This window comes from Mirounga angustirostris, unplaced genomic scaffold (assembly GCF_029215605.1).
Source record: "Mirounga angustirostris isolate CCGP_5_RB_7025 unplaced genomic scaffold, mMirAng1.0.hap1 SCAF_12, whole genome shotgun sequence".
Classification (NCBI taxonomy): domain Eukaryota; kingdom Metazoa; phylum Chordata; class Mammalia; order Carnivora; family Phocidae; genus Mirounga; species Mirounga angustirostris.
Genome location: NW_026991720.1, coordinates 5,808,729 through 5,832,131, shown reverse-complemented (window position 1 = coordinate 5,832,131; position 23,403 = coordinate 5,808,729). Strand labels below are relative to the sequence as shown.

Here is a 23,403-nt window from a genome sequence, read left to right as displayed (position 1 = left end):
ATACATGGGTATACATACTATGCATTCGTGTGTACGGGAATCATCTGGGGGTCACGGTCAACTCTTAGAAAATGGGTTCTAGGCTTGGGTCTCAGGAATTTGCTAGGAGACCCTCGTCAGGAGCGGTACACTGAACGTATGTGCCCCCTCAAATCATGTGCTGACAGCTGATCTGCAAGGTGCTGGTGTTGGGAGGTGCTTAGCTTATGAGGGCGGAGCTGTGATGAATGGGACCAGAGTGCCCTCAGGAAAGAGCTCCCTGGCTCTTCCACCATGAGAGGACGCAGAAAGAAGACAGCGTCTACGGACCAGGAAGTGCCTCTCACCAGACACCAAATCTGCGTGTACCTTGATCTTGGATGGGAGCCTTTGGACGATGAGAAATAACACCTTGCCCCAATCCCACTAGGCTGTGGCGTTCTGTCATGGTGGCCCCAGTGGACTAGACAGCAGGTCACAACACCGACCTTTAGTTTCTTCCTTTGTCAACGGCAGAGTTCTGGCCACGTGTCATTTGGGATGGCCAGCTCGCTCGGGTTTGCCCGAAGTCCCACGGTGCAAGTTGTGCCCGAGTTTCCTTAGGCAGCCCCGGCAGAGAGCCACAGTCTGGGGGGTCCTCTCCCGGTCCTGGAGGCCAGAAGTCCAAAATCCAGATGTGGACAGCCTTGGTTCCTTTTTGGAGGCTCGGAGGGAGAGTCTGTTGCCCGCTTCTGCCCCTGCCCACTCTGCCTCCGTCACCGTATGGCCTGCTTCCCTGCGCGTCCTGGCTCTCTGGATCCAGATTTCTTCTTAGAAGGACGTTAGCCACCGGACTGGGACCCACCTTAGTCCGGTATGACCTCACTGAACCTGATGACATCTGCAAAGACCTTATTTCCAAGTAAGGCCACGTTCACAGGTACCCGGGATTAGGACTTCAATATAGCTTTTTGGAGGACCCAGTTCAACCTACAGCGGCCCCCTAGTCCCCGGCAGAGTGGGCGTTCGGTCACCCCCCCAATCTGAGATCCCACAGTCACGGGACTCCTGCCTGTCCCCCTTTATGTAGGTATCATGGCCTAAGTCAGCGGTTCTCAAAACATGGTTCCTGAACCACCAGCAGCAGTAGCAGCCCTGGGTACTCGGTAGCAGTGAGGATGTCTCGGGCTCCACTTGCACCCCCAGAATCAGAAGCTCTGGGCTGAGGCCCCCGTGTGTTTTAGCCAGCCCTTCCGGTGACGCCGAGGCAGGCCCACGTTCGAGAACCACCCACCTGAGCTGGAGCTGCCTGCCCCGGGCTTCGCAGGGGAGCCAGCCGTGGACTTGCAACTGTTCCGAGCACTTTACAACGTCCCGTAATGCGCCAGTTACAGGCACAGAAAGGGTTGTGCCTCGGAATGATTTCGGTTACGGGATCCTAAAAATCGGCACGTCAGAGCTGAGGAATGTAAGCTTTCCGGCTGCTCCAGCTGCCACGGCCACGCTGGCCCTTTGCGTCAGCCTTTTAGGGTAAAGTTCAGGACTGCACAAGCCCGCAGCCGTGCCACATACTAAAGCCAGGGATTACGGTGTTGATTTACTTGGCTCCTTGGCTAATCTACAGTGATAGGGGCTCGAAGAGGGAATAAAAGGGTAAAGCCAAACCCTAGCAAGCCAGGAGTCCTGCAGGATGTGCTCCCTCTGAGAGCAGGCAGCCGAGCGGGTCGTTCGGTTTCTGTACTATATCGAGAGGCCTGGGCCGTTCTTGGGCAGCAGGAAGAACTGGGTGAAAGGTCCTGATTGCTGAGGCCATAATAATTCCAGAATCTTTGGCTATTTCCTGAGAAACTTCATGCCTTACAGATCTTAGCCAAGGCCGCTTCCTGGGCTTTAACAGAATGTGGGAGGTGGAGGGGCCTTTGGAGTCCGTGTTCCGCACGGGCTTCTTCTCCTTGGAAGGTGCACTGAGGTCCCCACTCGGCACCTGAGGGAGCAAGCTGTCTGCCCACAGACTAGGGCACTCTCCACGGCACCGCGACAGGGTCTGGCGGAGGCTGAGCTCCGTTGGTCCCGACAGGGGCCTTCGGTGGCAGACCTGCATTTCCCCGATGAGCCTGGCTGGACACCCATGTGTTCTTGACACCTTGGGCCAGACTGGAATGAAATCGTTTTTTTGGATTTGGTAAACTTGCGTGTCGAGGTCACTGGTGATTCTCCATCGTGTCTTTCTGGGTGTGCAGGCTGCGGGAATCCCGGAGTCACCCACAATACCCAGTGCTGCTGGCCACACATGGAAGCTTCAGAAACAGCGGGACCCGGGCAGCAGGTACAGGCCTGGGGCTGGCGCGGGGGCGGCTCGCAATCCTCAGGACTGTGATGCTGCATTCATTAGGGCTTTGCGGACAGCCAAGGTTTTCCTCCTTGTGGCATGACAACAGTCCCTGGCCAATCAAGACCAGAGAGTGTGAGGGAGTTGCCCGAAGACACACTTTAGCTGCGGAGCTGGGAGCAGAACTGCTTTGTTCTGAGTCTTACTATTTTTTTTTTTTAAAGATTTATTTATTTCACAGAGAGAGAGAGCACAAGAAGGGGGAGCGGCTGGCAGAGGGAGAAGCAGGCTTCCTGCGAAGCAGGGAGCCCGATGCGGGGCTTGATCCCAGGACCCTGGGATCATGACCTGAGCTGAAGGCAGTCGCTTAACCAACTGAGCCACCCAGGCGCCCCTGTTCTGAGTCTTAGTCCGAAGCTCCACCTTACGTGGGGTTCCTGGTGGGTACTGGGGTATAGTACATACTAATGGACTAATTGCTGGGAGCTATCTCTGGGCCTCAGGTCCGGCCTCTGGAAACAGGGATGCTAAGTCCGCTCTCAGCTTTCCAGTTGTTAACTCCAGAGCAGACCGCCTGCCACACTAGGGAAGTCATCAAAGGGACAGAAAGATCATCAGGATGGGTAACACAGCAGTTCTGCTTAATGTAAAACTTTGCCCTCTTGGGGAGGGGGAAGAGAGAGGGAATGGTTCCGGAGTCTCCGGAGGAATGCTTCGGGAGGCATCCTGGTTTCCCGCTGGTACAGCCTTCCCGGCAGGCCCTATTAATATGCACCACAGTCTTGGTCCACTGGTTACCAGGGCAGCCTGAGGCATGGGGCAGGCACGCGCTCTGGAAATGCTGCAGGCAGGGCTGATGAGGCTCGGGCTGGGGGGCTCCGCTCAGGCCGGCCGCAGCCCACAGGAGCCAGAGAGGCTTTCCTGGAGTCCAGGCCTCTCCAAGAACTCTTCAACCGTACTTCCATAACCACGATAACCGAAAAGGCAGCAGTGTATTCTGGGTCATCTGAATGACTTCCTGATGACCAAGGACTGCCGCCATCTGAGTCCCAGGCTGTTTGCATTGACCCTGGCAGACGGCACCAACCTTCCTTCTTATGAGCCCATAAGGGGTAGGCTCAGGAAGTGAGTAGAGGCTGTCCCAGCGCCCTGTGTGGGTGGTGGGGAATTTCAACCACACCCCAATGGACGTGGGCCAATTTCAAAGGAACCATTTAGAAGGCAGCCCACAGAAGGGTTCATCCACTCACCCGTCCCACTGCGCAGGCCCTGCAGGGACGTCACTGGGAACACTGCCGTAGGGACCTTTGAGAACCCAGCGAGAACACCAGTAAAAACCGTCCCCCCTAATTTGACTTCTTCAGGATTCTGGACATTAACTAAAGGCTTGCAACAACCAGGGGGTGTTTATTTAAGAAAAGCGAATGGTTTTCAGCACCAGTGAGCCTTGGGGCATCATCACTTGCCCTCTTGCCAGACCCTGACCCCAACTCCCAGGTGCCTTGCAAATCAACAGCCGCAATTGGGACAAACCAGCACTGTGGCAGCCCCGGAAGGGTCAAGAGGGGGTTGGAGCTCTTTCAAAGCCCCGCATTCAGAAAACTCATTTGTCACATCCAGCAGTTCCCTGGAAAACCCCCACTGCCAAGTCTTGGTTTTATTTGACCCGACCGCTGTTTCCCATGGTGTCTGTTAAAAACAGTCGGCAGCCATTTATTTGACATTGGGGCCAACAGCAAGCTAACAAAACAGCCTAAAAAAAAAAAAAAAGAAAAAGAAAGAAAGAAAAATGTTGGAAAAGGAGGTGTCCAAGGGGCCTTTGAAAAGGCAGCAGGCTCCTGGGAGCCCAGAACACCACACGCGTGGCCTGCACCTGCTCATGAGAAACCTCAACCAGAAGGGGCGGGGAAGGGCCGAAGGAGAAACACTCTGCACCCAGAACTCTACATCCAACAAGGCCTTCTTGGAAAGATGAAGAGCAACAAAACCTCCAGAGAATTCAGGGCTGGCAGACCTGCTCGCAAGAAATGCTGGAGGGAGTCTCAGGCTGGAACCAAGGAAACTGGATGACTATAGAGCACCGGGAAAGGTCGCTACACAGGTAAGTACGCAAGACAGGATAAATGTATTTTTTTGTAATTTCTTTCTCCTATTTGATTTAAAAGATGACTTCATAAAGCAATAACAAATCTATTCACTTTATACAACACATAAAAATGTAATTTGTAGGACAATACTACAAATGGGGAGGAGGGCATGAGCTATATATAGGAGCCAAGTTTTTGTACACTATTGAAATGGCATTAATCCGAACTGGATGGTTATGAATTAAGATGTTCATTATAATTCCTAGGGCAACCACTAAGAAAATCACAAAAAAATACATGTTATGACAGACACGGCTGAGTGAACTAGTGCACTGGGCAATCTTTTTCAGGAGACCCCGTGCTCGGGGGCGCTGGGGAGTCAGGGTGCCTGGGACAGATGGATCACTGCGTCCGCTCCAGGTGGATCTAGTCGGCGAACACACGGTGTGCACAAGGACCCACAGTGATGGAGCGCGGCAGGTGCCGTACCGGGTGACAAGAGCGTGAGGGCTCAGACTCGCGGAGAGGAGCCCACGTGGTGGCCCGGGGGGGTGGGAAGTCTGGGGAAGGGCGTTCTGGAGGGAGAAGAGCGTGTTGTCTGGGAACCACCAAGGCCAAAGGGACCGGAGCATGGCCTCGGGGGCAGATGAGGTTAAGCACCAGCTCGATCGTGCTGGGCTTCAAGCTTTGGAAGTTTGGATTTTGGCATGATTATTACGAGAGAATTTTGAGTGACATGAAATGGTTGGTCTTAAACAAGTTGACTTGGTCCACGACGTGAAGGGTTGGGAGTGCTACCTACCGCGGGAAGCCAGTATGCACCGGGGTGGACTGCACGGGAGACGAGGAAGAGGGAGAGGATGGCGCCCCACTTTCTAGCTTTAGTATCTAGTGGGCAGCGGTGTGATTTCCTGAATCAGGGTCTAGGGGAGGCCCAGGCTTCTGAGGAAATCAAGTATTCAATTTTGACATAACACACCTGAGAGGTCGAGACATCTAAGACAAGAAAAGCCCACAGAGGTCAGGGGGGCAGGTGTGAGCTTTGGGGCCTTCGGGAAATGTGGTAGTAAACATAGGGAAACCAGGGAAGAGGATGCAGGGAGGACAAGGGCCCACCGAGGTCTGGCAGAGAAGGAAAGAGCAAAGGAGACTCATGCCCACAGTGCGCCAGAGGAGACCCGGAGAACATGGTTTCATGGAAGCAGGGAGAAGGCTTGCGGAGTCACCAGCCGTGTGCGATGCTGCTGAAAGGTCAAGAAAGCAACCAGGAGGACCCATGGGTGTGCTGACAAGGGGGTGGTGAGCAGTTTGGGCAAGCGGGCCGCGCCGTCAGTGGCATGGCTGAGACGTGGCGGTCTCGGTATAAGCGGCTGGACAATCTAGTTTGAGCAAAATTCCATCATGTTAATTTAAATTTGTAATGTGATTTTATAATTTGTATTAATTGTGAGCTGCAGAAGAGTTTATGTCAATAAAGATTTTATTTATTTATCTGAGAGAGTGCAAGTGGGGGGAGAAACAGAGTGGGAAAGACTCTCAGAGTCCACGCTGAGCACAGAGCCCAACACAGGGCTTGATCTCACGACCCCGACATCATGACCTGAGCCGAAACCAAGAGTTGGACACTTAACCGACTGAGCCGCCCAGGCACCCCTGCAAAATAGTTTTGAATACATACCTGGTTTTATATTTGTACGTACTGTACTTCAATGAATCTAAGACCACATTTATGCACCACTAAGAAAAACATTATCTTGCCGAACATGATGCTTTTTCATTGATCCTAAGACTCATTTTTGATTTCAGAAATGCTAAAACATAAGAAAAAAAGGCCTAGAAGTGAGTGATTGAACACAGTATTAAGTAACAAAAAGTTTAAGTCAAATCTGGCAGTTGCTAGCATTTCTTCAGAAGCTCAGGTATCACATGAGCAGAGAGGACACACAATGGTATTGGTCCTTGACATTAACCAATTGCTGACACCTTTAAGATGGTTTCCTCATCTGTAAATAGGGCGGCTGGGAAGCAAACCAGGACATCAGCACATCGCAGGTGACTACCAACCACCTCCCATCGGCACCTCAAGGGAATGAACTCCTCGTCACTGAAATCTGGAGCTGCGGCACCACGTTTGGAACACAAAACACGCTCAGTCCATCCAGCACGTCAGTCAGCTGCCTGCGGACGGGATCAACGCACTGGGGAGCAGGCCCGGCCCGGCCCGTAGTATCTCCAAGGCTCAAGGTTGGATGCAGGCTCTGTTAAGGGTGCAGGTTTCCCTGCTGTGTTCATGACACGCAGAACAGTCTCACTGCATGGTAACTGACATTTAAAGAAAAACTTGGAAAAAAAAGAACGTAACTATCGGAGTGACTAGGTGAACAGCACCACATAAAGGAAGCCCAGACCTCCTCCAGACAGGGCCCGGGTCCTCCAAGGATCACTTGGTGAGAGCTGGCTTCCGGCACGAACATGGTGTTCGAAGCTCCCATTTACACAGAAATTCTTTTCAGATGAAAAAGGCTGCCCGGGTGAAGTGGATCCAGATTTAAATGGGAGGACCCATGTAGAACACAAGGCCTAAGAAGAAACCCTGTTAATGAGAATCAGTACTGTGCGGTCCAAGAAGATTTTGAGTATTTGAAAAACTGTATTTTATTAATAGAGTCAGTGATAACGTTTGCTTCGCGGTCGGGACTGGCTCTGTGCACCATCACTGGGAAAGCGCCACTCAAGTGGGACTTAAGAGTCAACGTGGTGGCCACTGAGCAAAGGAAACCCTCCTTCCTCCTTCTCGCTGGTCCCTGCGGAGAGGGAGGGGTGCGGTCGGGGTCTGAAGGAGGTTCTCCCAAGCCCCCCCCCCAACACTTACTGGCAACATTCCCTGCCCTTGAAACGACTCAGTGTTGTGGGATCTGAATCAGATCCTGTCTGCGGTGGACATCAAGCAAGGCCCAAAGAGAAACAGGAAGTGACTCTTAACTTCCCCTTGTCTTCAGGTGGCCTACGGGCAAGCAGCAGGGAGAGGAGGCTCTAGCTCTGCTCGGTGCCCCCACGGCACGAAGCCCCCCACTCAAGGTGGGGGCTCTGAGGGTGCAGGGGAGAACAGTCACTACTGGGGACTAACTCTCCTCACAGACCCTCCAAGGCCACTCAGCAGCTGGGGTCGATCGAGAGCCAGCCCAGTTCTGGGCCTCTTCCCAACCGTCCCATGGCCCTGCCATCTGGTGGGCCTGCCAGGTGCCAGAGCCCCAGAGCCCCAGAGCCCCTGCGGTCAGCGGGCCGGCCCGCGGCCACCCCACCCCCACCCCCCGAGGCAGGGAAAGGTTCCCTCAGTGGGACCACGTTTTCTTCTTTAAAGGCCACACCAAGTAGCTCGAGGGGTTAAGGTTTGCAGCTATTTTATTTACAAGTATACATTTAACACAATGAAATAAACACTGATATATCGAAGCCTAGTTAATAGTAGTGTAACAATATGTATCATTTTGATGATTACATTATTTTAAACAACAAACTACACTGAAAAATTAATGCCGATAAAATTCTTGGGTCATAATATTATTAAGAAATACAATATATAAATTGAAAATATGATTGCTTAAAATTTGAAAATGGAAGTGAACTCATTTGGACAGAGTCAGAGTTTAACATAATCTGAAAGGGGGGTGGGGCAGGAGAAAGCTCTGACCCAAATGAAATCTTTCAGGTTAACAGAAGGAAAAAGAAGCTGAGTTTATCTTAAAGGGTAACGGGCAGTCTGCTTCTTCGGGCAGGATCGACTCCCAGTGTCCGGTTCTGCAGCAGGGTTACATCACCGAGCAGGACGACTTTCCTTGTGAAGCGGCCCCGTCAATTTTTTCTGCCTCCAAAATTATCCTTCGAAAGACATCAACGGCCGTCTGAAAATCAAAGAGAAAACTAGCCCGCATTAGTTTTAAAGTGGAACCCTGATGAATACTTCTACTGCTGGCAGGACTGAGAAGGCCCACCGCCCACCGTCGCCCCGGCGGGTGGAGGTCCCCAGACTCCCTTCCTGCCCCACACCTCACCCCTGCCACCTCCTGACTCGGGAGCTAACCTCGCATCACGCTTCTGACCCGTTTTCACCGGCCGCAGCCCAAGAAGTCCCTCCCCGCTCTGGTTCCTCTAGAGTTTCAGGGTCCGGTACGAGCACCCGCTCACCTGTCAGCTCTCATTCCCATCTGAACGCTGCTTTCCCGGGAGGAGGGTTCCCTCTTCACAGCCCTGAGCCACGGGACCGACAGCAGGGCAGGCGCCCTTCCCGCACCCCACTAACCCCTCCAGACCTGTGCCCCCCGCTTCCCTGAAACGCTCAGCTTCAACTCGTACGCAGCTCTGCAATGATGTAAGCCAGCTTCGAGCCCATACAAGCCCCGAGTCGTTTCCCCTCTCCCTTCTGGAGCGGCGGCACTGTCTCCAACACCGCTCTCAGCCCCGTGGCCTCCTCTCCTCCAATGACCGGTCGTTCCCCACCGCCGCCGCTCAGCCGCCTGGGCAGCCCCACAGGCCCTTCATGAGGAGTCACTGGTATTCTGGGCAGGGATTCCCCTCTTAGGCAGAACACCCGTCCCTGATGATAATCAAAAATTGCCCCTGTTCTCAAAAGCCTCAAGGGGCAGCACCTAGGTCTCGTCAATACCAACAGCTACCCCTCCATCGCCCAATGTCAAGTACCCTCCATCACCCATCTTCTTTCTCGCTCTCATTCCCTCCCTCCCTCAATACCCCAAACTCCCCAGTTCTCAGCCCCACAGGGAAGGGTTTCCTTTGTCCGAGGACACTTCTCTGTCCCTTAACCACTTCGCATCCTCACTGTCCTCCCTGGCCGGCACTGGGCCCACAGCGCACGCCTGCTGTCACCGTACTGCAGCTTCCTTCTCGGCCAGCCGTCGCCTGCTCGGCACCTGCAGCCGCACAGCCGGAGGGGCCCAGCTCACTTTACCGCTGGGACCTGGACTCCAGAGGGGACCCTCGGCACCACCCAACTGCACTCCCCTGGGCTAGTCACTCCCCGGATGCAGCTTTCATGCCTTCACTTTCTCCCGGGATTTCTAAAGCCTCTCCCCCGGGATTTCTAAAGCCTCTCCCCCATTCTCACACTCAGCTGGTAACTGTGTTTTCCAGTTCGCAGCATTCATGAGAGAACTCTACATACTCCGTCCACCAAACTGACCAACCCTTGAGTCTGGGCTCACCGGCTCCGGCTCCTTCCCTGCTGCCATGGACAAGGCACCCCTAATTTAGCTAAAGCTGGCCCCAGATCCCACCCCTCTTGTCTAATCAAGGTCACTGGCTTCAGTAAGGTTTCCTCCTTTCCCATGATTAGACAAAGTGTTTATTTCACTGTACAAAAATGCACAGAAAAATATTTGGAAAAACACGTGCCAAACTCTCACCAAGAAAACAGTGTGCCTGGAATTTGGCTTTCCAGATAAATCTCAGAATTCTCCTTGATTATCTGTGTGATCTGACTCTGCCCAAGTATGTTCTTTCATCCCGTTGCGAAAATACAGCTGCAGGCCTCCACAAGAAATAAGCCAGAACTGCAAGCACGTCCCATAGTTCAGTAATAGAGTACAGGATTCTCACTGACTTGATCATTTTTTCCAGCAAGCACTCTGTTAACAAAGTCCACTGAATCTGTATTACTTAGGTAAGTAATACAAATGACAAACAAGCTATATGAAAAATCATAGATAAGAAGCTTGAGTAGTTCACACAGACTGGTCTCTAATCACATGAACTTGGTGTGTGGTGTGTGTGCATGCATGGTCTTTACCACACAGACAAATTCTCTCCCTACTCCATACCAATGATAGCAAGCATTCTGGCCCATGTGTGGGTTAGAATCACTTACACCTCTAACGTAAGGGAATAGAATTACTTGGTTTCTCCCCTTTGGGTGGGGAGAGACTCGCCAGGCTTAGGGTCTCCTGATTCCCCTCAGCACATTCCAAGCCCACGTGGGCAGGAGTACGAGAGCGTGACAGAGAGCAGAGGCATCTCTAGACACGCCTTTGAGATAAATGCTCAGGTCGTCAGTGTCCCAAGAACTGCATGTCACTGCTGTATTACCTGATTTGGGCACAAGGATCTTCTCGCCTTAAAGGATTCATTTCCCGTCTAATGAGGAACCTGCTGATCTGAGGGCAGCGCAACAGAACAGATGACGAGTGCATCACCTCATCTTTGTGCTTCTCTGGCTTGAGCTGTGTGAGGCGGCCATACGGGACCCTTGCCTCCCTTGACATGTTTGGCAACTATCAGATCCATTTGCTAAATGTATCAAAACTGAGAAGAATCACAGTAGCTGGAATCCTTTCTCTTTAGCTCTGAGCCTTCAGCATGATTCATGTTTTATCTGGGTCTTGCTACCTTCTAAAGGAAGTGCCAAGATTGAAGAATGACCCAACGGAGAGCCACGTCACAACTGGAAGCCACGTCACAAAATACTTTGGCATAAACCAGACGGCGGAGGCCTGCACCCTGAAACCCTGCAGTGGCGTAATAACGTAGCTCTAGCAAACCATCCCAGGTCATCGCCAGAAAGCTACATTAACCCCAGGCGGTGGGCCTTCCCGGGCAAAGCCCCCGAGTCATGCTGGAGGAGGGCCCACAAGCTACTGACGCATGCGGGGCTGCCCTCGCGCACACAACAGTGCCCCAATCCTGCCGCCGCCTATGGAAGGACCGTGTCCAGCGGAACGACTGCATCAGGACCCGCAGACCTTCACCAGAGAGAAAGAGTGAAGTCAGCAAACAGAACCAAGACAGCCGGGGCCATTCGACTGCACTTCTCCACCCCAAAAGCCGCTTTTTAAATGAGGTATGACTGACCTACAACACTGTGTGAGTTTGCGTGTATGACATAACGATTCGGTGTTTGTATATCCTGAGAAGTGAGCCCCACAGCAAGTCCAGTTCATACTCACTGCCACAAGTTACGATTCTTTTTTCTTGTGGTGAGAACTTCTACGACCTACTCTCTCAACAACTTCCAAATACAAACAAAAACAACACAGTATCGTTAACTGTAGTCCACTATGCTGTACAGTACGTCCGAGACTTACTGATCTTCTAAGCAGAAGTTTTTATCTTCTGACCACCTTCAAATCTTGATTATGCAAAATTTCAAGCATACAGAAAAATGGAAAGAACTGTACAATAATCACCTAGCCCCACTATTCTAGATTCAGCAAATGTTAACATCTTTGCTGTATTTGCTTGCCCTCTCTTGGTCCATCCACCCATCTGTCCCATTTGGAAGTAAGTCGCAGACATTATGAAACTTGGCCCCTAAATACTTTGGTTTGCATTTCCTAAGAATGTGTATATTCTCTTCATAATTCCAATACCATCGCCGCATCTAGGGAAATTAACATTATTTCCCTAATATATACAGAACATAATAAAATCTCTCCAATGGACCAAAAATGTTTTTTACAAGGTTTTTACAACCAGATTCCAATCAAGGCTGACACACAGACTCTGTAATCCAGACAGTCTGTATCTGTATCCCTCCCCAAGAATACTTTAATCTCTATTATGCTTTGGTCATGCACGAGGCCTTCTCTCCAAATCCATCGGAAACCATGGTGTAGAGGAGAGAGGACCAAATTGTGGTTAGATTTAAACTTTAGTCCTAATTCTTATGCCGTATAAATAGACTGATCTTACAAAACTCACTGACCTCTTTGGATCTTACACTCACTTCCAAAATGAGATAGTGCAACTAAATGATTTTAAGGACAGATTAGACACCCAATAAATGTTTGATTTAATTCCATTAGGAAATGAAGGTATCTCTTACTATCTCAACTCTTGGTATCTGAATTCTTACTTGTCTGCACTCAAGAGCTGAGCAGAGTCACACAAATCCCTTGTTACCTGGCACTTGGGAACCAATTACACAGATTTAATCTCCCTCATTATCTGAACCCAAGGACAAAGGGATTGGACTATCAAGGGGTTCCTGGGTTGACTAAGCACCTACCAGACAGATGTGCCGATAGAGCCCGCCATGCTAGACATTATGGAGAATACAAAGGTAAACGACACATCTTGGATTTCGGAACAAATTAAGGGGGTTAAGAGAAAAGAACCTTGAGGGCCAGGGGAAAAGTGGCAGAGGTGGGGAAAACGGGCACCAGGCCCACAGTGTGCCAGCCATCCTTACCCAGGATGCGCCAGTCACCCTTACTGAATAGTTTCCTCACAGACATGAACATTAACTACTCTTATATGAGCATCAAATGAGAGAACAAGTGGAAAAGACTTTAAACGCTGTAAAGCACCATATGGATGTAAGTGGTGAATCGAGAAAGGACAGCTGAGGTCTGAGGAGAGCACGAAGGAAGGGCGCATTGGGCAAGTGTCCCTTGTGGGGAAGGTGGCGGGCGTACTCTGTCATGCCTGAGAAGGACTGAGAAAGGACGGGGACACAACAAGAGGAACTGGAAGAGCACCAATCTCGTCCGCCCTCCGAATCACTAAGGGCTCTGAGTCTGTTCTCTAGACAACAGGCAACCCACTGACAGGCCTTCTAGCAGAGGGCGACACCATCTGACATGCAGCTTTAAGAAGTTAGTGGCCGCAGAGAAACACTGGAGAGAAAATGGAGGCAGGAGGCGAGCTGGGGCGCTGCGGGGCTACAGTAAGGCCTTGGGAGGAAAAGGAAAGAGAGGCTGTGTGAAGCCTCCGCAGATAAAACCGACAGCCTTCCTAGGATGTGCCTTTAACGGAACATCTGCCGGGCTGACCTGGGAACAGAGGCCTGTAAAACGGTTCTTAACAGTTTCTATGTGAGAAACAATACATCCACCACACTCCGTTTCATCCTACAGAGAAAGGGGCTTGGTGTAGGCACAAAATTATTGCCAAAATGATTTAAGATCATTCTCGTTTCTTTTCTACGTCTGGACTTACTTCTGTACCAGCCTTTAATATAAAACAAAAATAATAATCTATGTTCACAAAGTAGTCTTTCCTTCACTCTTAACTTCTGTTTTATCCTACAAATATTCTAGGTCCCTTTGGAAGCAGAATCCTGATAGCAACCCAAAGGCTGATACGAGAGTGGTGGAAGGAAGGACACAGGTGAAACAGGAGAGGCAGGGAGGGCGGGGCTCGGCTGACTGAGGGGACACAGGCCTGGGACTGACGGCTGCAGCATGAAAGGAGTTCTACAAACTTGGTACCTGATTTTCTTTAGCAGAAGATTCCAAGAAAGCCGCATTCCAAGACTCTGCTAACGCTTTCCCTTCTTCATAACTGATCACCCTAGAGGAAAAAGAAAATTCTAATTAATGTACTGAGCTCTTTATTTAGAAAACATCTATAATTATTAACAAACCAGGCTCCACTTTTATCAACTGTTTTCTTGTAATGCAGAAGAATTCTCTCTGCTCAGTCTTATCATCCAGTGTGTACCACAGAGGAGCACTTTATTAATGCCTAAGTTGGGGAACGGGACAGATGTGGCCTTTTGGGGTTACCCATGCTCCAGCAAGCCCTCGAGGTTCAGAGAACACGACTGTGTTTCCCAGTACCCAGGACACGGACTATTTCACAGCGAGGTGGGCTGTGAGTACCCGAGGAAGGGCAGCCATGAAGGGGCCCACAGCTCAACTCTGCTGCGCGCAGGCGACGGGCATCCAGCTGGTGAGTCTCCTCGTCTCCAGACTGGGCTCCGCGGCCCTGTTCGCTGACCTAATCCTGGCTGCAGTACTCAGAAATTATTTGTTGAATGAATAAGTGCTTCTGTGGTCTCTTTAGAGTCCACTTTGCACAAAATGGTGGAAGAACCCAAAGCTAATTTCCTACCACCTTTGCTCCCTCTTTTCTAGAGAAAACATTGGTCAGGACGGGTGAGATTTTATATTGGTTTTGCTGCTTGGGTACACTCACTGCCATATTTCTGAACACAGATATGCTACACCTAAGAATATTTTCACCATGAGAACAATAATTACAAAAAGTACTTTAGTGCATACATCTCAGACTTGATTTTATAAATCAATTATTCAGAAGTTACATACCTTTCCATATGGAGGTCTTTCTTATTTCCAACCAACATAATAGGTATTCTAGTAATGTGAGACAAAAAAGCCAAAGGAAACTAGTCAGTGCCAGATCTTATTGTTCAGAAGACAGAACTATAAGGAGTGTATCTAACAAAAGAGAGAAACTATTACTACTTACTGCACTTTCCCCACCATGTCCAACAATTTGCCATGAATAACTTTAATCACTTCAAAACTGTAAAACAGAAGCATGAAATAAGACATCCATCTTAGTGTTATATAATGTTTATCATGGGAAAAACATATGTCATCAACTCACCATTTTAATATAAAATAACCTGAACACAAGGAATTCCTTAATTCTTTCCTACAAATCTTTCTTCATGTGTGCATGTATTTGACACCCTTACTGAGAATATTCAAGATGAAATAGGTGAGATATTTAAATGGGAAAGTCTAACACTTGGCTGACAAATCACATAAACACGAATTTTAATCTCAATTTGTAGGATGTTCTTTAGCTAGAAGGCCCTAGCAGTCAGCCTGTGATCCACATTAATATGGTGAAAACACACAAAAAGTAAATCAATTTATGTAGTTCCCATTTCCATTAGCAAAAGAGCTCAGATCATGTGCAATCACTATCTAGGCAGCTGGAGGGAAGAAATACAGTTTTTATTCTATCAGTGTCAGAGAACGTCTACTGGGATATTTTTTCTCCCTTAACAACCTATTTGCTCCACAAGACAATCACTGAAAAACATTTAGTCTGGTAAGTCTGAGTTGCTATAACCAATTCCATCAGATCCTTTAAAACGATGAATGCTATCTATGCAGAGCAAACAAACTCAAGCAAGCAGCAGGAGTGAGTCCTACCTTTTGATTGATGTAACAGAATACACAAGAATGTAACCATTAATATCTATGGAGTATGTCTGAGGAAAGATGGAGTATTCATCCTGTGGGAGAAAAAATAATTCCATTTGAGTAGAAGTCTTCATGTAGCATAACAAGCAATCTGTACCCAAAGTTTTTCACACATGACCTGGTCAAAGAAATCAAAGGAAACAAAGTGGATTAAAATATTCTTCTAGAAACACAGCCTACACACTTAGGACTTATTTAAGACTGGTTTGGGGCTGATAATTGCTTTAAGCCAACATTCGAAAAGCGTCTCTGGCTATTCTAAGACTTTTGTGGAGAAGGCTAGTAACTTCTGCAATTCCTGGGGAAAGAGGATGGAAGGAATGACAAGACAACAGGTCCTGTGATCTTATAGGGGGCGAAAAGGACTAACAGTTCTTTTATGGAGATAAAGTCCAGAACTTTAGTTCTCATGGGAAATTCATGAGTGCTTCTGGTTTATTCCATAAATCTGTATTTTCCTACCTAAAACTGTTACGTCCTCACTAAACCTATTCTCTGCGTGTAAGTCACAACGGCCGGAGTGCCAGTCTATTGGTCGTTAGTGGGTTGTCCCCAGCACTTGAGAGGGCGAGGAGAGAGGAGAAAATCAAAACGCTAGACCGGGTGTACCCAGACTTCTGAGGATCAAACAGTTATTTATTGAGCAAGTTTAGGAATTAAAAACAAAGGTACACATTACATAACAATGTATCAGTACCCAGTTTCATAAAGCAGCTTTAGGAAACTCAAAACTCAGCTTTAGAATTATTAAAGCATACTAAAGGTCTAATTAGCATACTAAGCTGCTAATTATTAAAGCATACTAATTGTTTTAGGACAATGCCACTGCCTGGTATAAAACATTTTATTCTCTGTTGAAATATAATTATCAACATGCCACTTATCCTAAGCACTATTATAGAAAATCAGGTCAAACCATCATTATATCAAGTAACTGTCTCTGTTAACTTTGCAATTCCACAGTATGGTTACAACTAATGTTCATGATGGCCCTGAATTACTGCCCCAAATTATTGCTATTTACCATAGTAATAAAGTATCTTTAAAAAATAAAAATCAAAGGAAAATTAAGTTTTACTCTCAGCTCTTTGATATCATCAATAGTAATCATTCATCAGAAGACAGCGTTTCTACATCTCAGGGCTTACCACATTTGCAAAATAAAACCTTTGTTTTCATTATCAGTTTCATTAAATTGAGTTCATTTTAGTGTTAAACTCTGAGAATGCATTTTTGTTAATGGAATGAGAGGTCTTTAAACCCAGATTAAAAACAAAATTCCAAATGATTTTAGTCGCCAGCTGAGCTGCAGTATATCCAGAGTTCAAACCACCTTTTCCCTGAAGAGAAGACAGGGAAATAAAGAAGAGAGTCATCGTATTTCAGAGGCGTGGTGCAAACCGCCACCAGTTAGGAAGTATCACGGGGGGCGCCTGGGTGGCTCAGTTGGTTAAGTGACTGCCTTGGGCTCAGGCTGTGATCTCCAGATCCTGGGATGGGGCCCCACGTCGGGCTCCCTGATCAGCAGAGAGTCTGCGTCTCCCTCTCCCCTTCCCCACTCGTGCTTTCTCTCTCGCTCTCAAAAAAAAGAATAGTATCAGTCGAAAAGAGATTAATAAATTCAACTAGATGAAAATGAGAAAGTTCTTCATGACTAAAAACCTTTCAAACCAAAACCTTGCGGCTCACGTCACATACAAAGCTGATTTTCTGCGCATTATGAAGGGGTCTCTCAAACCAATAAGCCAAGACGCTCCGCCCAAGAGAAGAAGGGCAAAGTGCACGGACAGGAGAACTCCCAGGGGAGGAGACACAAATGCCCTCCAACAGGAAAACACGCTCAAACTCCTTCACGAGAAAAACAGTACTTATTAACCGGGATACTCTCCCTCACCCACTGGGGCGGCACTAACAAGAGATTCGCGAAGACACTGCGCACATGCGCGTGCGGGCGAGAGCGCGCACCCGCTCCTCGCGGGCGAGAACGTAACTGCCGGCCGGGGACGTGCTCTCGCGCGCGCGCACGGCCCCAAATGACGCAAGACGCTGACGGCCCGGGCCCCCGCCGGCGGCAGCGAGGCTGGGAACCACGTCCGGGCCCATCAGTCGTCCGAGTGGGCCGTAGCCAAGCGACACGGGTCATGCAGCCACGCGGCGGAAAACCGCGGCGTGTGTATGGCTGTGGGATCACCTCCAGGATGGAGACACGGAGATACCTTACTTCAAGCGAGAAAAAGAAAGAAACCCCAACTCTATCTGTACGTTCATGCAGACAATATCCGGGAAGCACATTCCATAGACCGGTGATGGGGCTGCTCTCGGAGGGTGGAGCTAATGCCGCCGGACGGGGAAAGCCCGCAGTTTTACTATTTACCGTTTTGCGCTATTTTATTTCTGTAACATGTGCATTTAGTACTATTTTTTTTTAAGATTTTATTTATTTATCTGAGAGAGAGAGAGAGAATGAGATAGAGAGCATGAGAGGGGGGAGGGTCAGAGGGAGAAGCAGACTCCCCGCCGAGCAGGGAGCCCGATGCGGGACTCGATCCCGGGACTCCAGGATCATGACCTGAGCCGAAGGCAGTCGCCCAACCAACTGAGCCACCCAGGCGCCCCTATTTAGTACTATTTTTAAAAAACTGTAATTTAATACTTGTTTTAAAAGGGGGGATTTGACATTATAAACACGACTGCCACTGAGTCACTTGTCAGAGTCTACTTAAATTTGGCCCAAACAAAATCTTTCATGCAAACTAAAAATAATCGACCTGTATTTAACTATGTTCATCATCATCCCTTGCTGGGCAATGAAACCAGCTACGATATAAACTACTAAGTAAATAGGATTTGCCATCATATGTTGCTACAGTTTTACTCCTAAAACGTGTACACCAGTGAACAAATGTGCTCTAGATGGCGGTGACAGGATCTGTCCTTTCTTCATCATCTCCCCCGCCACTGGGGGTCTCAGCCCCAGCCCAGCGGAATCCAATTTTCTTTTCTTTTTTAATTTTAATGATTTTCTTTTTTTTTTTTAAAGATGTATTTATTTATTTGACAGCGCACGCACAAGCAGGGGGAGTGGGAGAGGGAGATGCAGGCTGCCTGCTCAGCAGGGAGCCCAACGCGGGGCTCGATCCCAGGACCCTGGGATCATGACCTGAGTCGAAGGCAGACGCTTAACGACTGAGCCACCCAGGCGCCCCATCAATAAAACTGTTATTTGAAAAAAAAAAATCTAAATGCAAGACCCTCCATAATCTAGTTGTGGACCAAAGAGTTTATTTTTTATTTATTTATTTTTATTTTTAAAGATTTTATTTATTTATTTGACAGAGAGAGACACAGCGAGAGAGGGAACACAAGCAGGGGGAGTGGGAGAGGGAGATGCAGGCTGCCTGCTCAGCAGGGAGCCCAACGCGGGGCTCGATCCCAGGACCCTGGGATCATGACCTGAGCCGAAGGCAGACGCTTAACGACTGAGCCAGCCAGCGGCCCCAGAATCCAATTTTAGAAACAGCTCTTGGAGCAGCTGTAAATGCGACATCTCATCCAGTTGCTACCGAACGAGGTGTACGTGGTTCTACAGCACAAGGAAGTGCGCGCATCGCATAATCACGGATCACAGATACGAACATGACCTTCTATTCCATAGTCTCCCAACTGAAATATTCTGTGCAAAAATTCTCTAACTATTCTTATCTGGCCGTAAGAGCAAGACAGGCAGAGCTAGTCACTGACCTTGCCTTTGCCATCCCTCACACCATACACTCACTCCCCGAGATCTCTGCTTCTTTGGAGGGGGGGCATCCTTTATTATTCTGTCATCAAAACAGTTAAAGGCATGTGATGCTCCAGTGTACACTCAGACTTTAGAGCAAAACAGAACCCTAGAGGAACACATCTTCTATTTTGATAAGGAGTCAACATAAAGAAATTTTCTCTCCAGAAAAATGTTTTCAAGGACAGCTCTACTCCAAGTATAAGCGACACCCTCACTGTTCCATTCAGTGTCTTGTTAACATCAACATCAAGTTGCCATGCTAGGCACTCCTCTGGCCTTAGAAGCATCAAAGATCTACAAATAAGGACCAAATCCTCGTGAAACTCACACATCCACTCTAGACCATGCGACAGTCCTGTGAAGGCAGGCACTACATCGCCAATTTACGGAAGAAGAATCTGAGGCACAGAAAGGTTCATAACTTTCTCAAGGTCAGCTGGTTAGTAAAAAAACCCAGGATTCAAGCCCCAGCAGCGTGACTGCAGATCCACATTCCAACAACTCTGAAATACTGGTTCTCCTCCTGGCCTACTACAAAATGTACTTCTACAATAACGTCACATAAAAGTGATTTGCCAATTTACATCCTCATCCCCACTTTCCAGAATCTTAATGAAAATTCAAAATGAAGATATAAAAAGCAAACCCAAATCTTGATGATGTCAGAGGCCCACTATGAATGATGTGGCCGTATTTCTTCGCCCAGGACACTACCGTTTAACACCTGCTGTCCCAGCATAATTATTACCAGGGCTCCCTTCACTCTTAAAAGTGTCTTGTTTTAGGCAATAAATTACAGTCACCTTAACCATAAAAGATACAAACTCTGAGAATCCAATACAATGTCTTATCCCAGAGGCTCTTCTATGGTAACTTCTAAAATAAGCTGTGTCCTCCACATCCTCATTCTCCTATGAAGACTTCTCCTGCTCCCCTTGTTCCTTTAAGCTCCATACCCCCTTTCTGTCACTGACAGGTACCTGCAGAGTAAGAGCCTAGGACGGCTCAGCTCTAAGACAGCCATCGTGAGGTCTGGTGACGGAAGCCCCTTACACCCATCACCAGGGGGCATGTGTAGGGTGAGCGGGGGAGACACGTGGTAGATCTCTATGATATACACATCCCATTTATTTTCTTTGAAGCTTCCAGAATTGAAACTCCAGGGTTTCTTCAGTGCTCACCCCCCTCAATATAACTATTTTCTTGCTCACTAGGGGGCTACACTTTGCTTCTGTGTTCACTTCAAAACATAAAGCAGAGGGAGTTCATTCCAAACCCATAAGAAGGCCACACCATTCTAGGTCTATCTCAATCTCCCCAGGTTCCAGAAGAAAAGCCTCCATTTAACATGGCAGACCAGATTACACTACACGCACCCTCCTGCTAGTCTGATCCTTTGTCGATTGTAAAATGCAAGGAAGGACTCAGAGACCAACATCCCCACATCCAGCAGCTGTTTAACAGATTCAGCCCAACAGAATGGTTTCTAGTAAAGGCTGGACTGGGCGCCATGGGAATGGGGAAGTTTAGCCATCAGGGTTAAGGGGTTTGTTTGTACTCTTCAAGTTCTCTGAACTTCTTTCACCCACTGCTTCTAGTCAATTCCCTTGGTCTTCCATTCCTCAAATCCCTACTATGTTAAACTGTGACTATGGTGTTGGTTTATTTTTATTTTTTTGGTTATTTAATCTTTGGCAATTACCTACTATCTACAAATCAAATCTACACTCCCTAATCTAGTAATCATGTGACCTATCAATAAACCAGCTCCTTTCTGCCCTATACCTTTCTCATGCCTTTCCTCGGGAAAAGACTTACTTTTGTCTTGATGTAACATACATATTAGAAAGGAAGAAAAAAGTACTAATAGGATCCTGATATAGAACGCAAGTTTACAAAACGGAAATACACTATCCTACGGATAAATACAAACCTTCCCAATGCTATGAGTATATTTCACACAATTCTAAAGTAGAAGAGCAAGTTAATGATTTGGAAAAACTGCCATAAATGTCTTGGTAGACAGCCCGTTAATAAACCCCAAAGGGTTTCCTTGGCATTGCTGTTGTGCTGAAGCATCGATGGTGGGGCCGGGACTGCCAGACAGAAGGACAGCGAGAAGATTGAGACACTAGAGACTTACTTGCCCTGCTGTGTCGACAAGTTGAAGATGATATTCTTGTCCATTGACTGTGATCAATTTTGTGAAAGCTACAGGGAATAAAAGGAATTAAATATTAGTTTAAAAAGTTGACTTTAGATCACTTAAAGCTTGAACACTGATGACCAACTAAGCAGAGTCCCTAATAAGTTCATAAAAAGATCCCATAAAACAAAATGGAACAGATCACCCCGAGTTTACAGATTCTTCCCCACTTCCACAATTTAACTAAGAAATACTGGCTGACTGATGAAAATCAAGGTTTAGTACGCCTTGAACCTTTATCAAAGGAACTGAAATGAGGCAACAATTCGTATCCTATAAGGCATTTGAGTGCTCTATCTATGGCTAAGCCTTCCTCTTGTGAAAAAGTGAGATACACGACATTAAGTTTGAGATCTAGAATGAACCCAAAGCACAAAACTTTTCATTAATTTATAGGAAGTCTGGTGTCAGAGCACAAAGAGCCAATATTAACTGCAGTGTTGAGAACTTTCAGTACATAAAAAAATTAACAATTTTATTGACAGATAAAACAGCAATGGAACAGGTGTTCTGCGTGAAGCCATCATGCCCACTCAGCTTAAGGATCCAAGCAATTTTGTGACAACTTCTTTTCCCTACCAAGGGGGGAAAAAAAAAACCAGACTCAAGTAACTTCCGGAAAAGTCAATTCAGAATTCTGAGGAGATAGACTTCAAACAAATGCAGACAAAAGAGGAAAGAACTATTAATAGTAACAGATTATTAAAGTGTAACCATCTGGAACCCTGGCAACGAAAGGGGAACTGATGTCTTCTGCATTCCCAGTCCCAGCCATTTGTTTCAGACATGCGTCCTCCAATCTCCTGGCTGCCCACTCTACTTGACTAGAACTGTGCAGCAGAATCTATCCCTTGCACGGCTGGGAGAGGACCCACTGTTGCCCACGGTCTCCCACAGCCAAAAAGGAAAGCAGAAACAGACACAGGAATACTAGGAGAGAAAACTTTAAGTGACAAGGGGGATACAGAGAGATCTTATCTGAATGCTGAGTTCCACAGGGAGAGAAAGGGATGCTCATGCTAGCATCGTAGCCTCCTAGTGCAAGCAGGGGTGCGGGAAGCAGGTGGGCAAAAATCACAGACCAGGCCACCCAAGCTGGTTGCCACACTTTCATTCTTGTGCCTTTGATGGAAACGACCACTTTAGGGAATAATTAAATCAGATGAAAACTGAATCCAAGTATTTCAAGATAGGGAGTACCCAATATATTCGGTTTCGTCAATTCTAAGAAAAAATTCTACTGTATTTTTTTCCCCCACATTGCAACCTCTCTGAACTTGGGATGCATCTTGCATTGACTGCGCTTTCGATCACTGTCAGCCAGGGGGCAGTCATGATATTCCTGTGGGAATACCTGCCTCGACACCTTACTCAGGTAAGCCCAAAATGTGCATTTTAGACTTGGTGAAAATTACGGACGTAACAGCGGTGAGCAATAGAACAAGTAACCTCCAATTAGAACTAAGTAATTGTGGTTATGAAGTAGAATGTAATTACTATGAAAACATCATTCATTCATGCAAGATTTATTTCTTGAGTACCTATTATCCCCAGAAGCACTGTTCTGGGTGCTCTCGAAATACTGCAGCTGACCTCAGTGAGCTTCCAGCCCCGGGGAAGGAAGGCAGACCCAGACACTGTCAGTCATCTTCTCTGGGAGAGGAGCATCCAGGCGGAGATCAAACAGCGAATGACAAAGCGCCATGAGAAAAAGCAAGAAGGTCGGCACAGCAGAGGCTGAGACAGTAGTGGACAGGTAATCAGGTTGGGGAGGAGGCAGAAGACCTTATAGGAGATGGTAAGGACTTCAGAGTTTTATTCTAAATGTGATGGGAAACCAAGGGTTTTAAGTAGGGGAGTAACCTGGTCTGATTTATATTTAAAAGAGATGGCTCTAACTATGCTGTAACAGAAATGGACAAGAGCGGACAGAGGCCACTGGTGGGAGCCCATAGTACAGTGCCTATACAGACTGGGGATCTGAAGACGACAGTGGTCTGGATCAGTGGGGCAGAGAGGAGTGGAGAGCCAGGGTGGAATTCTGGGTGTAGTCAAAGGTAGAGCCC

General features: G+C 47.8%; 1 protein-coding gene and 1 long non-coding RNA gene across 3 annotated transcripts in view; one reads left to right on the top strand and one right to left on the bottom strand.

Annotated features, from left to right (window-relative positions):
• Positions 1-1,674: 1,674 nt before the first annotated feature.
• LOC135362217 (uncharacterized) lies at positions 1,675-13,649 on the top strand. The gene is made up of 3 exons (XR_010406697.1): positions 1,675-4,388; positions 4,725-11,224; positions 13,425-13,649. It is a non-coding gene; the product is annotated as an uncharacterized LOC135362217 (long non-coding RNA).
• Positions 7,759-23,403, bottom strand: part of RHEB (Ras homolog, mTORC1 binding) — a 41,736-nt gene continuing 26,091 nt past the window's right edge. For both annotated transcript variants that reach the window (XM_064575716.1, XM_045864023.3), the window contains 6 exons: positions 21,275-21,342; positions 15,297-15,379; positions 14,599-14,655; positions 14,436-14,483; positions 13,596-13,677; positions 7,759-8,276 (listed from right to left, as the gene is read on the bottom strand). In XM_064575716.1, coding sequence (XP_064431786.1) covers positions 8,184-8,276; positions 13,596-13,677; positions 14,436-14,483; positions 14,599-14,655; positions 15,297-15,379; positions 21,275-21,342 — 431 coding nt within the window. In that variant the 3' untranslated portion in view covers positions 7,759-8,183. The remainder of the gene's footprint in view (positions 8,277-13,595; positions 13,678-14,435; positions 14,484-14,598; positions 14,656-15,296; positions 15,380-21,274; positions 21,343-23,403) is intronic.